Source organism: Bos mutus, chromosome 6, assembly GCF_027580195.1.
Source record: "Bos mutus isolate GX-2022 chromosome 6, NWIPB_WYAK_1.1, whole genome shotgun sequence".
NCBI lineage: Eukaryota > Metazoa > Chordata > Mammalia > Artiodactyla > Bovidae > Bos > Bos mutus.
The window spans coordinates 17,295,467-17,314,600 of NC_091622.1; the positions used below are offsets into that span (position 1 = coordinate 17,295,467).

A 19,134-nucleotide genomic window follows, 5' to 3' on the forward strand; every position below is an offset into this window, starting at 1 on the left:
GGTATTTTCTCTTCATTATCTTGTTTTCCACCCACAGTAGCTTCACTCTTAACTTGTAACATCTCCCTGCCATCATCCTCATCTTCTATAAGCTTTTATGATGTACAGATTAGAGGGAAGATTGTACCACCCAAATGAACCTCTAAACTGGAAAGTGACTGACCTTACACAGAGATGGGACCTTCCCAGAGCAGAAGTTAGAATGAGACCCACACACAACATAAATCGCTCTGCCTGCCACCCAGAACCAACAACCAGGTATTAGAAATTTCAGAAGACTGGAGTTGAAGGAGATACTGGTGCCCAGACAGAGCTAGGTTCCTGTCTTCTGCCACTTCCCCAACAGTGTAAGAACATAAAGAAGACAGGAAAGGTGCCGAAGGCCCTCTGCCTTCACGGCAGACAGTGTGACAAAGGCCCAACACTTCATAGACTGTTCACCCTACTCAAGGCTTGTATGTAGCATTTAGAAAGAAAACAATTCAGAAGATATACAATCGCCATCAAAAAACAAAAAGACTTCATCTACTACAGAGACTCTCATCTCTTTGGCATAATGCCCTCAAAGCAGAATTAAAACCTATATATCCCAGGCAATCTACGGGCAAGAATTCACCTCTGCTCCACTGGAAGATAAACCTTGATGGGTCTAACCTGTTTGGATTGATGACGGTTAAAAGAAGAAGGGAGAGAACTGAGCAAAGGGGACAGAAGGGAGGTCTCCTTCCCCTGCTTTCTGCCCAAAGACCCTTATGATATGCTTTGCAAGTGAACAGAATTGAGACAAGACTCCAAAAGAACACTGGCATGGGGATGGGGTACCTTGCAATTGAAGATGAAGGGTAATACTGACCAGCTGGTAAAAATGGAGGAAGAAGCATCACTACTTGAAAAGAATTTTGAGATAATGGGCCCAACTACACAAAGCCTCAGAAATCTACAAGGGGATGGGCCCAACTACACAAAGCCTCAGAAATCTACAAGGGGATGTGCTGGCAGCTAAAATCAAATACAGTCCCCACCCCTCTTTCCAAAGAACAAGATATTATTCTAGGCCCCTCCCCATGAAGTTATTGGAATATACAAGAATTTTGTATAATGAGAATTAAGTATATAAATATGGAAAGATATTTCACATTCTCATCTCCACATTAACCAAAGCATTGGGGATAATGAAATGAATCCGTAAAACGGAAATTTCACTCAAAAGTCCTTCCCATTTGGCCCTGGAGCACACTGATTCTTTTTGCAATAAACTTAACAATGATTCCTCTTAATTACAACATTAAAATAGCCTTTCATACCTTGGTAGCACTAGTGGTAAAGAATCCACCTGCCAAAACAAGAGACTATAAGAGACTCTGGTTTGATCCCTAGGTTAGGAAGAGCCCCTGGAGTAGGAAATGGCAAGCCACTCCAGTATTCTTGCCTGGAAAATCCCAGAGACAGAGGAGTCTGGCGAGCTACAGTCCATAGGGTTGCAAAGTCGGACACAACTCAAGGGACTTAGCATGCACACACCTTAAGAAGTACTAACCAAGGAGGGAGACATTTTGGAGGCATGCTGAATGTTAGCAAGAAGCCGGGGCTAAGACTTAACCCTTCAGTGTTCATGACTGGTTTAAATGATTTTTAATATACACACACACACCTCTCTTTCCATGGCTCTCAATTTCAACAGAATAAGCGCTCCTCAGTTTCAGGGCCTAGGGATTCCAGTCACTGCAACAGTCAACAAAGCAGGAATGATTTATCACTTACATTCTTTGATGAACAAATAAGTAAGCGTCAGCACAACTGTGTGGCCGCTGAAGAGGAAGTCCCCACACAAGATGTGCGATCCCGTTATGGACAATCCACCGCCAGAGATCAGCCGTAGAATCCGCTGTACTTTGGCCTGAGAGTCTCCGTTGAGCTGAATGACACAAGAAGATCAGGAAGAAAATTCACAAGCTGATAAATCAAGTGTTAGCCTAATTTATGTGACATTTACAAAGGTCATCAGTTGTGATTTTTTTCCTTTTTAAGTCAAAAAGAATCCAAGGGGGAAGCTCCTCAAACTGGGTTTTATTCATTGCATTGGCCAGTTTTAGTGACACGTTTTAAATTATTCAGTATGTTACTAATAATACGTCTTGGTGGTGGTGTGTCCTTGGGCAAAGCTTTTAAAAATATTAATAACCAATGACTTCACCACAGTTATGCACTGAAAAGATCAAAGCTCCTCTCTTTCCTCTTTGCAGGGGAAGTCGGGGTTTCGAATAGTTAATATTTGATTCGGCTGCCCTCCACATTACTAATACTCTACAGAGTATTCCTACCTTGTGTCCAGTGGGCAGCTTAGGGAGTGCATATAGTTGTATTAATGTCTGATCCAAACATCTGCAGTTTAAAAGAGCTGCAATTTGTTAAATAATTTAAATAGGTTTGAAAATGATGGATTAGCGATGCACTGGTTGCTTTAAAAGGAGTGGCTTGATCAGGAAAAGCATTCTCAGAGCAATAATCTGTGTGCCGTGGCAGGGGGTCAGCGAAGGGCTTGCCTGGGCGAGGGTGGAGAAGCCCCGAGAAGCCATCATGACGACACAGGAGACAATGACGGACGAGGGCAGGGGTTTGATACAATAGTCAAAGGTTTATAACCCATTCAAACTTAAGCATACAGATCTCTCTTACATGTAGAATCAACTACAAAATGCAACAAACTAGTGAATATAACAAAAAAAGAAGCAGACTGACAGATATACAGAAGAAACTAGTGGTTACCAATGAGAAGACAGAGCTGGGGAGAGAGGCAACACAGGGGTGGGGACGTGGGAGATACCGACTGCTGGGTGTAAGAGATGGAGATGCACTTGTGACACAAGCCATCGTCAACCCAAAGGTTTAGACCCATCAACTTTCATCTTTCAGTGGAGCGCAAGTGATGACTTCTTGCCCCTCGATTGCCCAGGGTTACAGGTTTTACGGACGGACTTGCAGACACAGCGGGGCAAGGAGAGGATAGGGTGAACTGAGAAAGTAGTGGGAAGCTGCTCTATAACACAGGGAGAGCAGCCTGGTGATCTGTGATGATCTAGACGGGTGGGACAAGAGAGGGGAGGGAGGTTCCAGACGGAGGGGGTTTATATACAATTTTGACGGATTCCCATTGTTGTATGGCAGAAATCAATATAACATTGTAAAGCAATTATCTTCCAATTTAAAAAAAAGTCTCAAGGATGTATTGTACAACACAAGGAATACAACCAGTATTTCATAATAACTGTAAGTGGAGTGTAACCTTTAAAAATTGTACTAAAAAACAACAACAAAACCCAAACCTTAGGTATACGGGAAGGAATAGTGGACTGAGTGGGAATACATAAGAAATTGGAATACTGAAATGCTGGGCCACCGGGTGGAAGACTTCGGATCAGCCTAATATCAACTGAATAGGTTTAGAAAAGCAAAGAATGATACTCAGAAATAAAACAAAGTAAGAGTAGACACGAGAAGAGAAATATAGAAAGACCATCAATGACTATTCACTTGGGGCCTGTGCGCACAGCTACGCGACATGCTGCCCTTCACACTCAGTGACAATCCTTCTAGGCAACTGGCCCCTGAAACGTAGCCAGGCCGATCACAGTGGTGGTTCAAGTCTTTGGCAGCGTAGACAGGTACTGTCTTTTTACCCATCTGTACACATCTTACCCTCTTTCACCACTGCACCAAGTAGACATGCAGTGGTGAAAGAGGGTAAGATGTGTACAGATGGGTAAGAAGACAGTCCAGTCTCCAAAGCAGGTGGAAAACCATCCTGTTCAGTACCATAGAAATGGGGGCAGGAATCCTTGTCTAAAAATTTTCCAATGAAAAGTATCTTATGGATCTGGAAACATGTCTGGTATTCAGATGACCCCTGTAAAAAGCCAAACACACTATGCTGAGGTGACAGTTAAGTGTAGGGTTCTGTAGCACAAGATGATGGGAAATAGGATTAGAGGTCAAGGTAAGAAACTGGTTTCAAGGAAACTTAACCTCCTTCCAAAGTTGGCTCAGGCCAAGCCCAGGAGGCAAATCCGAGAGAACATACAGGTTTCAATGAGTTGACAGTCCTTAAAACAAAAATGTAAGTAACAGGTGACCCTGCCTTGAAAAGATAGATCTAGAAGGCAGTAAAGGATCCACAGGGATTCCCAGGGGGCACTAGTGGTAAAGAACCTGCCTGCCAATGCAGGAGACATGAGAGACACAGGTTCAATCCCTGGGTTGGGAAGATCTGCTGGTGAAGAGCATGGCAACCCACTTCAGTACTCTTGCCTGGAGAATCCCATAGACAGAGGAGCCTGGTGGGCTACAGTCCATGGGGTCACAAAGAGTCGGACACGACTGAATTACTAACACTTTCACTACTTTCTCACTTTTCAAAGGATGCGTACCCGGGGAAGAGAAGGACTGTTGACAGAGCTGCAGGACTCACTGCAAACCACATGAAATGCTGTGAAAGCCCTTGATGTGCAGGATGGAATCCAGCATGCGCTTTATCAGATCTGAGGTGGACCTTCAGGAATTTCTGGTTGTGCGGTTGGTACGAACTGTCAACACTGAGATCAAATAAAAAGGTACGTACACTCCACCCGACCATTGTGTTCTCAGTTTTAAGAACACACTATTCTTCACTTCAAAACCATAATAATTTTTTTTAATCCACTCACCCACCCCAACTCAACGCTTGGATTTTCTAAGTGCAAAAACACTTATTCCAAAGGTATAACCAAACCAGGAGCAAAAATACTACCGCCACCCATTCTCTCCACCCCGCTCCCTTCCAGCAGTGTTCAGGTATGGAGATTTGCAATAGCAGTTCATAGGACAGAGCAAGGGCTCTCTTCTGCTCCTCCTGTACTTTCTCAGTTCTTAATCTCTCAGTCCTGTCACTGCTATCTTAGACGTCAGAACACGTTCAGCATAAATGCCAAATAGAACTTCAAGAAAGGAAGTGTAAAAAGAGGGTGGACAGAAAACTGGGGAAGGGGCGGGTAACAGAGCTGAGATTAATGGGTTATTTCCTGTGTGTGTGCATCCTCAGTCGCTTCAATCATGTTCGATCCTGTGTGACCCCGTGGACTGTAGCCTGCCAGGCTCCTCTGTCCACGGGATTCTCCAGGCAAGAATCCTGGAGTCAGTAGCCATTCCCTCCTCCAGGGGATCTTCCCGACCTAGGGATCGAACCTAGGCCTCCTGCATTGCAGGCAGATTCTTTACCTTCTGAGTCACCAGGGAAGCCCTAGATCTATTTCACTGGGACCTCCAGCATACACCACTTAAATTCTAGTTCCTCTTAAATTTCCTCATTTTTTATACCATCCTATGCTATTTCTGAATATAGAGTTGAAGATGTAAGAAAATAGAGAAGTATTGATCACAATAGCCAAAACAGACAGAACTCAGTGTTCTCAAGGGTTCCTCCACCTGTGACCTCCACACACCATTTCCCACAAAAATAACTTATGTACAAAAGAGATCAACTTGGCTGCTGCCAAACCAGAAACCTTTCCATCCATACATTCCCTTCAATTTAGAGGAGAAGAGGTCCTCTGATATAGCAAGGATGAGAGGGCAGCTTTCTCGGGAAAAGGAAAGTAACTGTGCCAGCCCAACATTCCTGTGGAAAAAGGGATTTGAAAACCTAAAGCATTTCATGCCAGTCCTAATAACTAGGCCAACATCCATCTAAACAAAACTGTCAGAACTCAGATGTTGTGCCTGCAAACCAAAGCTTGGGTGGGTGGGATGAAGCAAATCATAACCTAAGGACTTAAACCCTAGGATGGAGAAGGAAGGAAGGCAACCAGAAGACTGCAAGCCAACGATTCTACTGAGGGCCTTTCACTGCAGTGGCTTCTGTGATCACACCCAGTGAGTAACAGGTGACGTCAGGCATCAGTGACCGGTCAGACATCCTTCCAGGGCAAGTGGTTTCAGAACACACAGTTCCGTCATTGCTCTCAGTCACTAAGGGCATTCTATAGAGTCAGCAGCAAAGGAGACAGGTATATTATCTAACAGTTTTGTAACCACAAATCTAAGGAGCGCTGGAAGCCAGAGGCTGGACTACATTTAAAATGCAATTCTGCTCCCTGTTCTGTCAAACCACGTCATCCCTAGTCAAACAAACTGATGTGTGTTTGCTTTACTGAGCCACAATCTAGGCACCCAAACCCTGCTGATGCTTCAGAAAGAGGTTCTGGGTCTTGACAATTGAACACAGGGGCTGATTGGCAAGGATGTCCCTAAAGCTTCCTTGCAAGTCTTTGCACCTCAGTTACTCAGCAGTAACATTTGCTCTTGTGGCTTCTGAAAATTGTATGTTTTCCATAGAAGATAATCTTTAATTTACTTCTTTCTGTAAACATAGCAATTCATCCCTGTAAATCACACCTTTTACTAGGATGGGCCTGCCTTCTCTCCTGTGGCCATTTCCTCATTTAACCCACCACAATAACCCCTTAGAAGTATTTATTATGCCTCTGAACTTCTCCCATGCCTTAAATTAGTTTCACTAAAAATCAGCCAATGTTTAATTCAATATGTACACTGTTTTAATTACACACACTTTCTGCCTTGATGGTTTTAGAAAATTAGAGCTTCTCAAACCACATCTATATTTGGTGAAGGAGACTGTTGACTTCTTTAGAACAACTCTATTTTTTCTCTCCACCTTGGACATCTGCTTAGTGTTCAGTAAAAAATGTTAGGCTTTACTCCCTTGCCCAGAAAGCACATGATTTGCACGTTTCCTTTTTTATAAACCAGGGCACACTGGAGTCTAAGATGATTAACAGCTCTCGTGAGAAATGACTCTACCTGGAGAAACTATAAATCCTGCTTACAATAGTCTCAGTATCCATTCTCACACTCTGTCTCAGTAAATGGGTGAATTTAATTCAGATGACCATTATATCTACTACTGTGGGCAAGAATCCGCAGAAGAAATGGAGCTGCCCTCTTAGTGAACAGAAGAGTCCACAATGCAGTACTTGGGTGCAGTCTCAAAAATAACAGAATGATCTCCGATCATTTCCAAGGCAAATCATTCAACGTAACAGTAATCCAAGTCTATGCCCCAACCACTGAGGCCAAAGCTAAAGCTGAATGGTTCTATGAAGACCTACAAGACCTTCTAGCACTAACACCAAAAAAATATATGTCCTTTTCATCACAGGGGATTGGAATGCAAAAGTAGAAAGTAAAGAGATACTTGGAGTAACAAGCAAGTTTGGCCTTGGAGTACGAAATGAAGCAGGGCAAAGGCTAACAGAGTTCTGTCAAGAGAATAACACACTAGTCATAACAAACACCTTTGTCCAACAACACAAGAGATGACTCTCCACATGGACATCACCAGATGGTAAATACAGATATCAGACTGATTATATTCTTTGCAGCCAAAGATGGAGAAGCTCTACACAGTCAGCAAAAACAAGACCTAGAGCTGACTGTGGCTCAGATCATCGGTTCCTTATTGCAAAATTCAGAGTTAAATGGAAGAAAGTAGGGAAAACCACCAGGCCATTCAGGTAGGACCTAAATCAAATCCCTTATTATTATACAGTGGAGGTGACAAATAGATTCAAGGGACTAGATCTGGTAGACAGAATGCCTGAAGAACTATGGACAGACATTTGTAACACTGTATAGGAGGCGGTGACCAAAACTATCCCAGAGAAAAAGAAATGTAAGAAGGCAAAGTGGTTGTCTGAGAATTTAAAAATAGCTGAGGAAAGAAGAGAAGCAAAAGGTAAGGGAGAAAGGGAAAGATATACCCAACTGAATGCAAAGTTCCAGAGAATAGCAAGGAGAGATAAGAAGGCTTTCTTCAATGAACAATGCAAAGAAATAGAGGAAAACAATAGAATGGGAAAGACTAGAGATCTCTTTATGAAAACTGGAGATAACAAAGGAACATTTAATGCAAGGGTAGGCGCAATAAAGATCAGACATGGTAAGGACCTAACAGAAGCAGAAGAGATTAAGGAAAGGTGGCAAGAATACACAGAGGAGCTATACAATAAACATCTTAATGACCCAGATAACCACAATGGTGTGATTCACTATAGAGCCAAACATCCTGGAGCGTGAAGTCAAGTGGGCCTTAGGAAGCATTACTACGAACAAAGCTGGTGGACATGATGGAATTCCATTTGAGCTATTTAAAATACTAAAAGATGATGCTGTTAAAGTGCTGCACTCAATGTGTCAGCAAATCTGGAAAACTGAGCAGTGGCACAGGACTGGGAAAGGTCAGTTTTCATGCCAATCTCGAAGAACGGCAATGGCAAAGAGTGTTTAAACTACCATACAATTGCACTCATTCCACACACTAGCAATGTAATGGTAAAAATCCTCCAAGCTAGGCTTCAGCAGTACGTGAACCAAGAACTTCCAGAAATACAAACTGGGTTTAGAAAGAAAAGGCAGAGGAACCAGAGATCAAATTGCCAACATTTGTTTGATCACAGAGAAAGCAAGGGAATTCCAGAAAAACATCCACTTCTGCTTCATTGACTACGATAAAGCTTTTGATTGTGTGGATCAAAACAAACTGTGGAAAATTCTTAAAGATATGAAATACCAGACCACCTTACCTATCTTGTCTCTTTCCTGAGAAACCTGTATGATGATCAAGAAGCAACAGTTAGAACCGGACATGAAACAATGGACAGCTTCATTCAAAATTGCGAAAGGAGTATGTCAGGCTGTATATTGTCACCGTACTTATTTAACTTATATGCAAAGCACATTATGTGAATGCCAGGCTGGATGAATCACAAGCTAGAATCAAGACTGCTGGGAGAAATATCAACAACCTCAGATACGCAGATGATAATAGTCTAATGGCAGAAAGTGAAGAGGGATTAAAGAGCCTCTTGCTGAGGGTGAAAGAGGAGAATGAAAAAGCTGCCTTAAAATTCAACATTCGAAAAACTAAGACCATGGCATCTGGTCCCATCACTTCATGACAAACAGAAGCAGAAAAAGTGGAAGCAGTGACAGATTTTACTTTCTTGGGCTCCAAAATCACTGCAGACAGTGACTACGGCAATGAAATTAAAACACACTTGCTCCTTGGAAGGAAAGTTATTACAAACCTAGACAGTGTATTAAAAAGCAGAGACATCACTTTGTCGACAAAGGTCTATATAGTCAAAACTATGGTTTTTTAGTAGTCAGGTACAGATGTGAAAGTTGGAGCATAAAGAAGGCTGAGTGGGAAAGAATTGATGCTTTTGAACTGTGGTGTTGGAGAAAACTCTTGAGATTCTCTTGGACTGTAAACAGATCAAACCAGTCCATCCTAAAGGAAATCAACTCTGGATAGTCACTGGAAGGACCAATGCTGAAGCTGAAGCTCCAATACTTTGGCCACTTGATGTGAAGAGCTGACTCGTTGGAAAAGACCCTGATGCTGGGAAAGATTGAAGGTAGAAGGAGAAGCAGGTGACAGAGGATGAAATGGTTGGATGACATCACTGACTCGATGGACATAAGTTTGAGCAAGCTCTGGGAGATGGTGAAGGACAGGGAAGCCTGGAGTGCTGCAGTCCATGGGGTCGCAAAGAGGTAGATACGACTTAGCAAATGAATAACAACAACAATCTGAGCAAAAGGCCACTCTCTCTTTCCGGTTACTAAAAACTTTGAGTTCATCCTTGATTTCTTGCTCTTAAACCCATGTCCAACTTATTAGAATATCCTGTTTGCTCTACCTTCAAAATATATCCCAAATGGAATGACTTCTCCTGACTTCCACAGTCTCCACCAAGGTTTAAGTTCCTACAATGGGCTAAAGGTCCCATGAAATACGCGGCTGCATCATCTCAACTTTTCACAACTCTGCTCAGCCACACAGGTCTCCCTGCTGTTCTGGAATGCACCACAAGGGTTATTTCCTTGTCCTGGAGTTCTTACCCCATCCACATGGCTCACTCCCTAAGCCTGGTTGTCTAAAAGCTTTCTTATTGAAGAAGTTTTCCTGACCACCCTGCAAAATAGTGTTGTTGTGTTTTAGTTGCTCAGTCATGTCTGACTCTTTGCGATCCTATGGACTGTAGCCCACCAGGCTCCTCTGTCCATGGGATTTCCCAGGCAAGAATGCTGGAGGGAGTGCCCATTTCCTTCTCCCCGGGATCTTCCCAACCAGGGATGGAACCTATGTCTCCTGCATTAGCAGGCAGATTCTATACCACTGAGCCATGGGGGACACCTGTATAAAATAGTACCCACCCTCAGAGTCCCTTTCACCCTTACTCAGCTTTGTTGTTCTCCAACTGACAGCTACTTGACCTACCACCACAAGTCATAACAAGTTATGACTTTATTTATTCATTGCCATCCTTCCATAAGAATATACATTCTCAGAGGAGGAGAACTTCATTTTGGTCATTGCTATCATACACTGCCTGGGATACAACAGGAACTTAATACTTTAAAATGATTGGATGAATGAGAAAATGAGATGGCAAAAAAAGCAGAGTCCAAAATCTGGCAGTAACTTCCGGGTAGCAGAAAATAAAAGTTTTATGCACAAAGACATACATTTTATTACCACATTTTCATTTCTCCCCCCGACCCCAAAATCTAAAGCAAAGCAGAAAATGTGTTAGATTTCAGTTAACACATATGAATGTGTCTAGGAGAACGAATAACAGAGAGCAGGTGCTCAATCACTGCTTAACATCCTCTAAAGGGTAATTCGGAGGGGCTTACCTTTGGAGCACACTGGAAATGCATTCCAGGCACCGGGAGGGTAGTGACATACATTGTGATACAGCGATATAGGTATAAAGTTCCAATGATAAAAAAGAATCTGCGCCCCACTATTGACCTAAGGGAAAAATAGGGATGGGGAAAAAATAGGTTTACTGGGGCTTTTTGATCCTAAAGGCAATATAAAATAAGGTTTAACAGAATAAAAAATATCTGCAGTTTTCTGAACTAAAGATTCACATACTGCGATCAATCTAGGTGGGTTGGGCCCCAAAGGTGTGATGAGTCTCTGGTGAGTTAAAGTAGTTTAAAGGTTAAACAACCACCACTCCTTAAAAAAGCACTCTTTGCCAGAGAATTCAATGAACCTCTCTATGTTGTCAGTCAATCCACTGCATTAATAAGCCCTCTCTTGGGAACACAGCAGTGGTATAAGCGAGCCACGGCCACAGAGGAATTTAGTAATGAGCTAAGGTGATGCTACATAATTGGGCACACAGGGAAATGGGACAACTCATTTAACTAAGTTATATAAGCAAGGGTTATTTGGGGACCATCCAAAAATATTCTGACAACTTCGGCATGAACTATTTTGTCTATGACTATAGAGATTTTCAGAGAATTATATTTTGAAGACAGTCAAAGGGTCCTCGTGCATTTAAGGATATTTAAGAGTGAAGCTGTAAATTTCACCCTTATTTTATGCATTCTTGATGAAAAGAGGCAAAAAAATTTAAAAATCTACAAGTCCTTTTTTACTTTGTATGTTTTGGTGGCGACGGCTGTCTTGACTAACATTAGTCCTGTCCTTTGCCCTCTGAGTCCTTAGTCTAAGGCAGTGGTTCCTAGAAGCTGGCTCTGAGCACACTGTCTCCAAAGGGAAAGGCTTTGCCTGTCTGCACCACTGCCTCATGGGCTCCTGAATGGGCATGGAAGTTCTGAAGATAGGACTTCACTAGTGGCTCAGGGGCTAAGACTCCTCACTCCCAATGCAGGGGGCCTGGGTTCGATCCCCAATCAGGGAACTAGATCCCACATGCCGCAACTAAAGCTCCTGCATGCCACAACTAAGATCCAGGACAGCCAAATAAATATTTTTTAGAAAATAAAAAAAGGGTTCTGAAGATGGCCCTGCTGTGCGGTCAGAGATGGGTCTATAAACTCTGGGCTCTGGGGATTAAGACATGGGTGAGACCCACAAAGCCCTTAGAATTACTAGTTGTAACTTTCCTAGTACATAAAATATATTACTCCAGGTCCTCCATTTTCAGAGCTCTCAAACTTCCCAAACCAGATCTTCCCAAAGATCTCTGGAAAAACAGACAGTTCCAGGCATGTGGCATATTTTAAGTTTTCTCTGAGACTGCAGTCTGCTGTGGATCAAGGTCTAATTCAGGTAACTGTTGAGACTTCTAATTTAAAGAATTATGTACAGATATAATTTTAGCTGTCTGTCTCCAAGAGCTATTTTAAGAAGATTCCAGGGTTCCTGGGGTCAAAATATATAGAGAAAAACCACCTTGACTAGTTGATGAAAGCATTTATTTATTGCAAGGCATCTCTTTCAAAGGCTTACTATTCTAGCATTGCCTTTTCTAGCACTGAAAAGGAACAGGTGATAAACACTGCTGACTGTCTCCATTTGGTTAAGTGAAAAACTATTCTCCCTTTGATTCAACCCCAGGCTCAAAAAGAATGCTCAAATGTGCTCCATGCTGTTAGACAAGGTGAAGTAATAAGCAAGAATTATTATGAGTCAATTATATTCACTCCAGTATTCACAGTTCAGCAGTGCTCAGAACAGAAAATTAACTTAGAGGTGAAATATGCATTCTGCAGTCTTATTTAGTTTAAGAACTACTGCCAATTATTTTTCCCCCATCGCTTTGAAGGTGCTCTTAAGTGAGAGAGTGAGAGTACAAGCAGAATTTTTTATTCAGCTGGAATGTGCAAAACAAGTTATAAACATTACTCCACCAGTTACTAAAATGTTAGATCCGAACCTACCTGAAAAAGAAAAATTAGTGCGATTTCCCCCAACAAGTTTTTGCTGGTGGACTGTGACTGAAACAGTGGATACTATTAAAATGCGTGGCTGGCTTATGTGACTACAAGTTTTGATGTGGTAAAACCGAAGATGGCCATGGAGAGGCAGGTAACAACAATCCTCTGGATGGACATTCAAACACACCAAGGCAGTAGTTCAGGCTGGAAGCCAGTGGCTAACCAGACCCTGGAAAATTTCTATTTTCACGGACATATACGAATAAAACTTTGCTCTAAAATAAAAGAGAGCAAATACCTTTGGCCTGAGCAGTCTCTCTTATATTGTGTCAATTCCAGACACTGAAAAGAAAAATGCTAAAAGTTTTTTAGCTTTTAGCATGAAGCATGTAATAACTAACACCTTCTGTAAGAAGTTCTAAGACAACTGACAGCTATGTGATTCACTTACACATATTGAGAGACATATTTTATTTACAAGAAAATGCTCAGGAATGACTTCAGTTTCTGGAACAAGTTTTCAAAACTGCAAACTTGATGTAGAACTCTTTAGCAAAGATATATTGAACTCTTCAACTCTCAAAGCAACAACCAATTGAAAAAATAATACAGCATAAATTCCCTCTTCAAAAAATGATCTTGTGGCATTAACACTGAAATCCTATTTGACTCTGAAGTGTATTGAATACATTAGCATATATTATACTTTCAAAAGCCTTGTTTGTGGGCAATGTTTTGATCAAATTTATATTTGTGACTTAATTACTAGAATCTTAGCAAGAAAAAACATCTGAATGATGGCTGAGAAGAAAAGAGGAACTTTTTTTTTTTTTTTAAAAAAACCCTTTTTTTTAATGGGCTAGCAGTCTGAATTCACAGGGAAACAGAAATAACCACTTCAGAGCTATGTCCTATTTTTAAGTGTCTTCAAAGCAAAAGTACCTGGCTTACTACACTTCCTGATTTCTGCTATTCTAAAAAGGGAAGACTGAAGCCAGTGAACTAGCTGCTCCTTTGTGATGGCGTGAGGAAACTAGAAGGCCTGTTTACTACAGGTAAGTAAAACCCAAACTGCATGGACCCAGGTCTAAATGCAGTTTATTAAGCAAACTCCTGTGGTTGAATTGCTAATAGGCAAATGGAAAAGAAATGTAAAATCTGAGAACTCTTGAAGAGAGGCAAACCTCAAAGCCTGCTGTGATTGACTGTAGACCAATATAGTCATCACATTCTGAGTAACAGCCGACTACTTTCCCCACCTGTCAAGAGCCTGGAATAACATAAGCATGATGAAGTGAATGTATTCCTTTCCAAGCCTCTTAATGTATCATGCAAATACCATAGTGCCAAGTTGCTTGAAATCAGAACTGCACCTTAAATTTACAAGCTTTGAGTTATCCACCATAGCATTCCTGCACCTTTACACACACCTGCCACTTCCATACAGTTGCTCAATAAATGCTGATGGAATAACGACTGGATTTACTCAAGGTTGTAGATCTTTCTATCTCTTCTTTTCATCAAGTGCCTGGATAAGACTGAAGTTATCAGATAAAACCGAGAAAGAGCATTTCGATCACACATCTACTCACTTAAATATAAACTCCCATGGCAAACCCCCAAAACATGTTAGACCTTACTTACTTGTATCTCAAAAACAGCCACTGGGTGATCCATAATCCAACTAATATAATCCCATTTATTTCTGATACAGAAAATGCCCATTTCACCCGATCTATGTAATCAAAAAACTTGTCTGGGAGTGGAGGGCTGAGTTCCTTGGGAGGGACCCTCTCGTGCACAACCGTGATCATGACGGTTGTCAGGACAAGGTTGAAAAGAGCGTACACGAAAGCAATGCCCGTTTTCCACCACTCGAGGGGAAATTTGTTCCTCGCTTCTGTGGGCATAGCAATTTGGATGTAGTCCGGGTACTTTTTGGTGCTCTTCCGCAACCCATTGGATAAGCTCTTAGGTTTACTGTTGCCATTTTTGTTCTCTTCTTCGACAGGCTCAGGAGGTCTCGTGTAAGTGTTTGCAGGGTCATTGGTTTGATTTTCCATATGTTCCTCGAGTTTCGCTGTCTCTATGATATCCATTGTCCCCTGGTCTTCAGGTCAAAAAGGAGATGGTAAAGTTCTTGTTCTTTGAGGAAACTTGACTTTTTTTAATCCTTCTATTTCCAAGATCAACATGGACTCTTAAGACTGATCTTGTTTCCTAGTGCAAAACATAGATGGTCTCCATCTCTCTACCGTTCCTCCTGGGCTACCATCTGCCATACGTTTACCACTTTCAGGAAAGGAAGTCAATTTTCTTTCCCCCAAAGATGTTACTATCCCACCTGGAAAAACAAAACAGAACTCTGTTCAGAAACTGTGCTTGTCCACTTGCCAACCATCCAAAACAAAAACATTATCAAAATAAGGAAATAAATACCAAAGCCATTTGCTTTATAAATATATCGTCAGAACATAGTTAAAAGCTGCTGAGATGGAGTTTATTTATAAAACATTGAATTGTTTCATCTCGGAATTCTTCTCTTTTTGAGCTGATTTCAGTATAAATAGGAACATTCTAATAAACAATTCCTTTTCAATTTCTTCAAAAAAAAGTCAGGACCCAGCATTGCAAACACTTCATCAGACAGTCTGACTTGTTGCTAATCATGAAGTCATAATAAGCCAGAACCTCCCCAGAGATCATATCATTCCTTCCTAAGACTGCATCTTCCCTATGAATCTTAAAAAATAAAACACTGTGAGGAGTTGCTTACATGTATGGAATACTTGTTACTCTCTGAATTTGTCGACTTTCTATTTTCATAGTAATCTTTAAGTGACTACTTTTCAGAACATATTCAAGACATTTTAAACGGTACTAACTCTGTTAATCCTTTTGCAGTCAGAGATTCACACCATACAGAAGGAACACTGACAGCCTACAAAATAACACACTGAAAAGATACCAAAGCCTTACTAGCTATGTCTCATTTAGGGGGCAAACTCTACTGGTTTCTGGAAGAAGAAAATAATTCACTACAACCAACATAGTGAATTAGTAACTGAGAACATTTCCATGCATCATAATTTCTGTCCAACTATAGAAGCGGGCACCCAGAGGACCGGCTCAGAGGACTTACCCACCAGGACACCAGGACACCAGGACGAAAGGTGCTCTTTGCTTGAAGCGCCACAGGCCCCAAAGAGCAGAGCCCTCTCTCCACAGCACAGAGCACCAGCACCACCTTTTATACGGGTCAGCAATACAGCCCCAGCTGTTCTCAATTTAGGAAAGCAGTATTTTCGTCCGGCTGGAGATCCCAGCCACCTGAAGAGGTTTCCAAACCTCGTAATTAGTCCCCACGCAGAGGACACTGCACAACTTAAGCACGAGCTTTTGCATTTTAAAGACCTCCCTTTCAGAGTGACCTCAGGGGGTGGAAATTGGGAGGAGGAAAAGCTCAAAGTGATGACAGCCAAGCCTTTATTTAACGAAAGAACAAGGAAAGAAAGTTAAAATGGCACAGACGGTATGGACAGGCAGTATTTGTTGACAGTTGTGAATGGCAAACAGATCAACCAGAAATGTTTATTGTGCACCTAAATGTCCCGACACTGATGGATATGTAGGGGCAAATCAAAAGAAGTTAAAAAAAAAAATACACGCCAACCAGAATGCCACCCAAAGAGCTCAGTGTCTAACTAAAGAGGCAGAACCCAAGTGATGAAACTTTGAAGACTGACTGGCATATTGTAAGAAGAAGAATGAGGTGGATGGCTAGATCAGAATGTAGCTCTAGTTGTGTCCCAAAAATGTGTCCAGAGAAAGGCACTGTCCGTTTCCGAGGAAGTGAAAGCAAGAGGAAAGTTAGCCTAGCAGGGCTAGGTGGATCACTAAGAGATGGAGATCCGCTAAGAGCGATTACCCCTCACCTTTCTCCTGGCCCTGGGAAAAGCTCCAGATACTAAGGCATCAGAGCACAGTGAGAAAGGACCAGGGCCCCTCTCTGTAAAATAGGCCTAACAGAGACTCTCTGCACTGCCCTGGCTCAGTGTTGTGGGAAGACTAGGTACAACGAAGAGGTGACTCAGTAAGGTATTTTCCAAAACAAACCATCTACACCATGTCAACTCCTTCTAATGGAGGTACCAAAGCACTGGGTCAGCCAGCGCTTGTTTCTTTTTGCCAACTTCAGGCTACACCACTCATACCATCCTGCCAAACTATCATCCAAATTCCATCCAACTTTACTACTCCACAACTGCTCTGCGTTTGATGTCTGTAGGGGAAAGAAGCTTGTAATTTTGAAGCCCAGGTCCACTCTAGCAGACATACAGATGGTCTTTAAAAGGTAGCTACCTAATTCTGGAACATAGAATGTAGAACAGAAGAAAATAGTTTCTTTTTTTTTTTTTTTTTTTTAAAGAGGAAGCATCCAGCTATCTACCTACTGGGACAAGTGTGCGAATGACTGAAATAATTAATCATAAAGAGCTTTGTGCTCCTGGGAGGAAGAGCACTCTGAATACAAAGCCTGTTTATTGTCATTAGTGGCAGGATTGATGTTTTCCTTGGGGTTTCATTAAGAAGATTAAATATACAAAGCACATCACCATGTGTCAACCAATCTTGGGACGCAATGTTCATCATCACGACGATCATTACAACACACTCATTCCCACGGTGAGACTCTCCTACCAGCAAGTATCTGGAAAGTGACAAAAGCCACAGCAGTTCCTCCTGAGGCTGGCAACCCCATTAGGTCATTGGTTTAGGGTATACTCTGCCAGAGCACAAGCAGATGAATAGCTTTCCAAGTCTTCTTACATTGCAAAACACTGCAAGTTAGTCTAGACAATATTTTAAAAGTTTAAGATCCCTATAGACTAATCTTGCTTTTGAAGGCAAGTGCAAAACTCAGAAACTGTTAGTTTAATAACACCGCTTTGCTAGGGCTTTTTTTTTTTTTTTTCCTTTAAGACCAAAGTATAATTTACTCCAGAAATACAAGCTTGCAAATTAGGAGGTAACTGTAATTTGTATTTTACTAAATACAAAGAAATGTAAACCAAAAAGATATGATCATCTTGCTGCTGCTGCTGCTGCTAAGTCACTTCAGTCGTGTCCGACTCTGTGCAACCCCAGAGACGGCAGCCCACCAGGCTCCCCCATCCCTGGGATTCTCCAGGCAAGAACACTGGAGTGGCTTGCCATTTCCTTCTCCAATGCATGAAAGTGAAAAGTGAAAGTGAAGTCGCTCAGTCGTGTCCAACTCTAGCGACCCCATGGACTGCAGCCTACCAGGCTCCTCTGTCCATGGGATTTTCCAGGCAAAAGTACTGGAGTGGGGTGCCATCGCCTTCTCCGATGATCATCTTGAGTGATGTTTAAAAGGCACTGATAAAATTCACTATCCACTTGATCTGGGGGAGAGAAAGCACTCAACAGTAGGAACAAAAGTATGTATATATACAGCTATGCTCTTTCAATGCCAATATCACAATTTTAGCTGTGTAATATGTGTTCTAATATCTACTGGGAAAAAAAATCCTATACTTTTCATCCCTAAGGGAACTTCAGGATCTTTCTGTCAAATTATAAGAAAATACACACTTTTGTTTATATGTTTTATTTTATCTCTGTTATACCATAAAGGGTTTGATCTTACCATATTAAAATACATTAATCACTTTCTCTTAATAATCCCAATAGTATTTTTCCTGTAATTTGACAAAATGATTCTATGGTTCATCAAGGAGTAAAAATGGGAGCAGCAGAAGCTTTGTACCAGTAGATATTGCATTACACAACTAATATTGGGGCAATGGCACCCAGTTATTCTATTTTGGGAATTTATCTCAAGGCAATAAGGATGCACACAAAATATTTCTACAAGTATGCTTTCAATACATTTATAAGCAGAAATTAGAAACACTCTAATATCCAACAATAGGGAGTTAAATAAATTACAGCCATCATAATATACTTAACATACTGTTTTTGGATACAGTAATGACAAAACTGTGAGACAAGTACATAAATACTACATAAGAAGGACGCAGTATCACATTAAGTACAGATTTAGATCTGGAAAAGTGTAGAGGGCTTCCCTGGTAGTTCAGACAGTAAAGAATCTGCCCACAATGCGGGAGACCTGGGTTTGATCCCTGGGATGGGAAGATCCCCTGGAGGAGACCATGGCAACCCATTTCAGTATTCTTGCCTCAGTAATTCCTATCAGAGCTTCAGTTCAGTGCAGTCACTCAGTCGTACCCAACCCTTTGCAACCCCATAAATCGCAACATGACAGGCCTCCCTGTCCATCACCAACTCCCGGAGTGCTCCCAAACTCATGTCTATTGAGTCGGTGAT

At 41.7% G+C, this 19,134-nt stretch overlaps 1 protein-coding gene across 11 annotated transcripts in view; it reads right to left on the bottom strand.

Moving 5' to 3' along the window:
* The window catches only part of SGMS2 (sphingomyelin synthase 2), a 98,400-nt gene that overhangs the window by 10,443 nt on the left and 68,823 nt on the right, over positions 1 to 19,134 (bottom strand). For all 11 annotated transcript variants that reach the window (XM_070372038.1, XM_070372035.1, XM_070372036.1 and 8 more), the window contains 3 exons: positions 14,404 to 15,103; positions 10,756 to 10,873; positions 1,762 to 1,915 (listed from right to left, as the gene is read on the bottom strand). In XM_070372038.1, coding sequence (XP_070228139.1) covers positions 1,762 to 1,915; positions 10,756 to 10,873; positions 14,404 to 14,858 — 727 coding nt within the window. In that variant the 5' untranslated portion in view covers positions 14,859 to 15,103. The remainder of the gene's footprint in view (positions 1 to 1,761; positions 1,916 to 10,755; positions 10,874 to 14,403; positions 15,104 to 19,134) is intronic.